Genomic DNA, 6,000 nt, shown 5'->3' with positions numbered 1-6,000 from the left:
CTAATCAGAGAGCCTTGCCATCTAGTGCTAGACCTAGTGGACAATCGAGAGGGAGTTTCGGGCAAGGTGTGACAGGGACAAGGCCTATGGGCAGAGTGTTCATGATGGGTCAGTCGCAGGCCGAGTCGGCAGGTAACCTTTCTTAAGCCCACCTTTTACCTTGAGAGTGTGCCTTTTTGTGTTTTTCATACCTCTTGTTGTGTGATTCTCTCGTATCTTTCGAGTAAGTTTCCTTCGTGATTCGATTGTTCATTCTGAGTGGTTTAATGTTAATCCCGGAGTTTTATGAGTATACATTTAATTCAAACCTCACTCCTTTGTGTCATCCCAGCCTAACTCGTTTATTCAAAGATTGGAATAGCCAATTATTAAGGAAATCTCTAGAAGTTAAGCTTAAAAAGTTGAAAGGAGTTTAAAAGGAAATCTCTAGAAGTTAAGCTTAAAAAAATGAAAGGAGTTTAATTTCTAGTTAATGGGTTTTGAACTCAAGTCTTTAAGTTTCCAACCACACCCTTTAACTATCTAAACCAATTGTGTTTCTTGAATTTATCCCACTTAAATCCCTTTTAACCTATAATTTTCAACTTACCCCAAAAATCCCCAAATTAAAACCTTCTTTTTCCCAAATTCCCAAATTTCTCAAAACCCTTCCCCACTGGGCGTGCCAATTTGTGAACAAAGAAAATTGAATAATATATATTGATATTCAAAATTCTGGTTACAATAGTATATATCAATGCGGTGTGGGTGCAAATCTCTAGATGTCCTCTGATTCTTCAATTTGATGCCTTGAACACTCCACTATTGAAGGGCCCCCGGGTTTCAAGTGGCTTAATCTTCAAAGAAGGGCGTGTATATATAGCTTGTTTTTCTTGAAGGGACGCCGGGTTCAAATGGCTTGATCTTCAATGAAGGTTTGGATCAACATGCATGATTGGATTGGAGGAGGGGCTTGGGCTTTTACTTTCATGATCACATTTTTATTGTGATCTCTGAATAAGCATCAGAGTTCTTTCTATGATTTTTGCTAGGATATGATGTGACACCCCGTAATCCAAATTCGATTAAGCGATTAATTAAGTAATTAATCCTAATTCGATTGGTAATTTAATTCCTAAAATTCTTGAAAATTCAATAGTCGGGGACTAGTAATTGACTAGTCAACCCAAAGTCAAAAGTTGTACCTAAAGCTTTGTGAGTTGTTCCCTTGTTCCCTTACACATTTCATCTTAGTAAGGGCGACTAAGACATTTCCTTGGCAATAGTCTTTCAAGCTAACCTAGGAAGACACATTTCATTTCTTCAAACACTCTCCAAGAGAAAAATCATAAGCTCTCTCTCTTCTCTCTAAAAGCTAGTTAGCTTTCTCTCCAAGCCACACCTAGGTCTAACAAGATCTTTCAAGTTTGCTTTCAAGATTCTACCTTTCATACTTTTGAGCATCTAGGAGGGTAAGATCTAAGCTCCTCTTGTGTTTTTAGTGTTTTCTAAGGTATCTTTTTATAAAGGTGAAGTCTTTTATGTTGTTTTGGTGTGTTCAAGAAGTGGGTGTGGAAAGGGAACCTTGCTGAGAGCTTTGTGAAGTGTTTAAAGTGAAAGTTGAGTCTTCAAGAGTTAACCCATGCTCTACAAAATCTATTTTGCTTACCTATATGATAATTTCTTGGATTCTACATGTGTTTTGCTATGAAATGTGAGTGTTGATGCATTGTCTTGTGAAAATGCATATCTAGAGCTTGTTATTAGGGTTCTTGTATGTCATTGCTTAGCCATTCCTTTGATTCAAGCCATTTTGTTGTATTTGGTGAGATTTGGCATGTTTTGGACTTGAATTTGAGCTTGGAGTTGAAAATCCCCAAAGGGATTGTTTGTGGTACATGCGTGTACCCGCGGGCAGAACGGCGGGTAGGCGTCCACCCGCCGCCCCACCCGCGGGGTACAGGTGGCTTGTGGGTGTGTACCCGCGTACCACAGGTAGGGGTCCACCCGTGGGCCCACCCGCGGGGTACATATGTTGGTTGTGCGGGGATTTGTTCTTCGTAATTCTTTTGACTCGGTATTTGGTCTTTTGACTTCCGATGTTCTTTTGTGGAACTATTTGATTGTCTTCATGATGTTTCGTGTGTCTAGAACTATATGGTAGGAATCTATGTAGGTTTGGTGTCTTGAATCGTGTAAAGTGTTCAACATTGTGATTCGTTGAACCGTGATGTTTCTTGTGTGTTCTTCAGAACCATGTTTGGTTTACCCGTTTGATAAGCATGCTAGTTCGGTGTTTAAATGCTTGCGTGTGTGTTATTTGTCCTTTCCTATTGGTTGATGATGACTTGTGTTAATCATCATTGTTGTTGGATTGTGATCCATTCCTTGATTGAGTATGGTTTCATATCTTCGTTGTGATCCGTTGATTGATTCCTGTGATGGTGTTGTGTGTGTGGTTGTACCTGGATTGCACGAATAATGGTATGGGACATTAGTCACCAAGGTAAGGCAGTGGTCCTCGTGGTGGCCATGACACGATTATGGAGTTCGTGACCTGTGTGTCGGGTTCACGTATTTCTTGGGAGGCATGTGTTGCCATGTGTGTGATCAATACCCTCGTGTACTATGAAATTGGTGGTTTTGTTGGCGGTTTGTTGGCGTATGGGGACGACGGTCCTCGGAGGGAAAAGGTTGGACTTGGTGTACAGGGGTCCTGGAGGTAATGGTTGGAACTAGACATAAGGTTGGGGGTAGCCATAAGGTTGGAACCGGACATGAGGAAGGCATATCAATTCGTGATGGGTGATGTCACGAAGGCTTGTGTAGCCGTTGTTGTGTATTTCTCTATTTTGTGACGTGTGATCTGTGATGTCATAAATGCATGTGTTGCCAATGGGTGTGTCCCTATTCTTTTGTGTGATGCATGTCGGGTGTTAATCTACGGTGTGATGGTTTATTATCCCTTGAGCCGTTCTTGTGAGTCGTTATTGCTCCTTGTCGTATTGGGATGTGTTCCTTTATCTGTTTTGAGTGTATAGAGTCTTGTGTTGATCTCTATCTTGGCTTTTGAAATTGATATATATTATATCCCGTTTCGCAAATGATTTTGTATTCATATAATCTATCTACATATGATATTTCACATGTATTGGTGGGTTACCAGCATCATTCGCTGACCGTGGGTCATCCCTTATTTTATGTGTTTCTTTCAGGTGATGAGTAGACGAGAGCGCGGTCTAGAACCTATTAGCTTAGATCCCTTTGTTTTGAGATGTTGTGGCCTGTGTGCCAATGGTAGACATTAGTACTCCTGTTTCTGAATGAATTTAGATTGTGGATTTATGCAGATGTTTCGCCTGTGCGTTCACCTTTGAGTGGACGTGGCATAGCACCCTTTATTTCCTATTCCTTTATTCCCTATTTAGTCTTCCGCTGTGTATGATGTATGACTTGTTATCTGCATGTCTAAGGCTTAATTTAGCGTGGAAATTAGGGGGTGTTACAGTTGGTATCAGAGCCTAGGAAGGAAGAGTCTAGACTTCTAAGTGGATAAGTGTGGTTTGAGACCTTAAGATGACTATAAGAATCTAAGTGTTTAAGCTTAGGATTTCTTAGGATGCGCAGTGAGTTGAGCGTTGTTTATAGTTGTTTGCTTGTTTGTTGTCTTGTTGGTAATCGTGTTGTTGTTGTAGAATCTTGCGATGCCTCCTCGTCCTCGTGCGCGTACGCCGGAGACCCCGACAAATGAGCAGCTTGCCCAGAACCTCCAGCAGTTGACGCAGACGATGCAAACCCTCAGTGAAACCTTGTTGCAGAACAACCATCCCGTGCCACCTCCTCAGCCTGCCGGGCATAGGGACATGGGGCGTCTCGTGTCGGGTCACAAGCCACCGACATTTGCAGGTGAGGAAGACCCGGTTATCTTGGAAGAGTGGATGAGGACATTTGACAAGATCTTCTCGGTTGTCGGTTGTGCGAAAGAGCGAAGAGTAGAGCTTGCAACGTTCTACTTCTGTCTTGAGGCCGATTTATGGTGGATGCATGAGGGCCCAGCTTGCCTTGAGGAACCTGAGTTTGGATGGACCGCTCTCAAGGATCGGATGCGCGAGAGGTTTTATCCGGCGCATGTTAGGGCTACAATGTATGAGGAATTCCTCCATCTCCAGCAAAGATCTCTATCGGTGGTTGAGTACCACAAGAGGTTTCTAGAGCTTGCGCGTTTCGCCCGGATGCTTGTGCCTACGGAGCTCGCCAAGGTTGAGAAGTTTGTAGCTGGCTTGAACTACGAGGCACGGAAAGCCCTAACCGTGAGTAAGCCGAGTTCTTTGAAGGAAGCATACCTGAGTTCCGCGGATTTGTACCGTGTTCAGCAGCTGCAGCGAGGATCTTTTGAGCTTGCAAGGAAAAGAACCGAGAGTGGAGGCTCTTCCAGCTTCAAGAAACCCAAGCCGAGTTTTCAAGCTAAGAGTGCGTCATCTCCAACCCAAGGACCCAACCGAGCGGAGCATGGAAATCAAGTCAAGATGTTTCCTTGCCGTAGATGTGGAAAGGTGCATGCGGGTTAGGATTGCAATGGCCAAGCGTTTCGGTGCTATCGTTGCGAGGATAGGGATCACAAGGTCGCCGAGTGCCCTCAGCAAGCCAACCAAAGGGCGTTGCCACCACCCCCAGGAGCCGGAGGAGCAGTAGGAAGTAGTTCGAGCCGTGGAGCAGCTGGGTCTAGGCCGTTAGGAAGGGTGTTCGTGATGGGACGATCGCAGGCAGAGACTGAGGGCTTGGTGGAGGAAGAGCTAGCAGGTAACCTTTTTCTAGCCTACCCTTGTCTTTAGTACACGTCTTGTTCTTTGTGCCATCGTGTGTTGCCTTGTTTTCCATGATTGTCTGTTGGAGTCGTTTCGTTATCCTTGGTATGTTTTCCTCTTTGGTGAATGATTCTTTTGGACCTAAGTGTAAGCCCTTCTTGATGAGTGATTCTTTTAGTTGGAAGTGCAAGCCTTTCGTAGAGATAGTTGTTCACCTCTAAGATGAGTCATGCTTGGATTAAGTCCATAATTGTTGCACATGTACAAATTGTAACCTTTCCTTCTTGCGAGTTACTTAAAACTCTCCAAGCAATTCTTTGAATTTGGAATGGAAAATCCATTAAAAAAAAAAAAAATCTTTCTTGTGAAGCCTAAAAGACAAATAGACTTTTATTTGAAAACTTTGAGTTTTAAACCCAAGTGTATCACTTGTCAAGTGAACTCTCTAACCACTTAAGCTAATTATGTTTCTTAAAACTTACCTAATTTAAATTCCATCTAAACCATAAATTCTTACTTTACCCAAATCCCCAAATTAAATCATCTTTTTCCAAATTTCTTCCCCAAATCCCTAAACCCCCAAGTTCTTCTTTTCTTCTTTCCTCCCTCTCCCTACCCGTGAGACGGCCGAGAAGTACCCCAACCCGTCGCCTCCACCACCTGCGCGGTCCTCGTCGCCGCCGTCGCCAGCTGCCGCCGCCACCGGAGCTTCGCTGTCGATCTGCCTCGTTGCCGCGACGCCGAGAGAGCAGCGAGAGTGAAGAAGAAAACGAGGGGAAAGCCTTGGGTCCTTTTTGTTGAGCTTTGGGTCATCTTCAACCACGCCTAGGAGGTCAAGTTTGGCAAGAAAAGCGGAATGGGTGGATGCCCATTATCTCTTTCTTGAAGGTAAGGCTTTTGACCCAGAATCCTTTTCTAGTTCCTTATTGGATATGCTTAGATTTCAAGGTTTGTTGGATGGGTTTCTCGCCATAAGGGCCGAGACATACCCCATTTTGGTTAAAGAGTTTTACCGTTGCTTGGTTGTGACAAATGATGGAGGGAAGCTTGAAATCACCTCCAAGGTGAGGGGTGTGAAAGTGGTTTTGTCTGAAAAGAGGCTAGCTCAGCTTCTGGGTTTATCTGCTTCGGGAGTTTCTCAGTACAATGGTAACTCGTGGATTAGTACGGATACCATGGGGTACCGGGACTATTTGAGTTATTTGTTGGGTCGCAC

At 43.8% G+C, this 6,000-nt stretch overlaps 1 protein-coding gene across 1 annotated transcript; it reads left to right on the top strand.

Annotated features, from left to right (window-relative positions):
• Nucleotides 1-3,683: 3,683 nt before the first annotated feature.
• On the top strand, nucleotides 3,684-4,547 carry LOC109174922. Its single transcript, XM_019324164.1, has one exon. It carries the CDS (start codon nucleotides 3,684-3,686, stop codon nucleotides 4,545-4,547), a length of 864 nt encoding a protein of 287 aa, XP_019179709.1.
• Nucleotides 4,548-6,000: the final 1,453 nt, after the last annotated feature.

The sequence above is a fragment of the Ipomoea nil genome, unplaced genomic scaffold (genome assembly GCF_001879475.1).
Source record: "Ipomoea nil cultivar Tokyo-kokei standard unplaced genomic scaffold, Asagao_1.1 scaffold0672, whole genome shotgun sequence".
In the NCBI taxonomy this organism is placed as follows: Eukaryota; Viridiplantae; Streptophyta; class Magnoliopsida; order Solanales; family Convolvulaceae; genus Ipomoea; species Ipomoea nil.
This window is presented reverse-complemented; position numbering and strand designations above follow the sequence as displayed.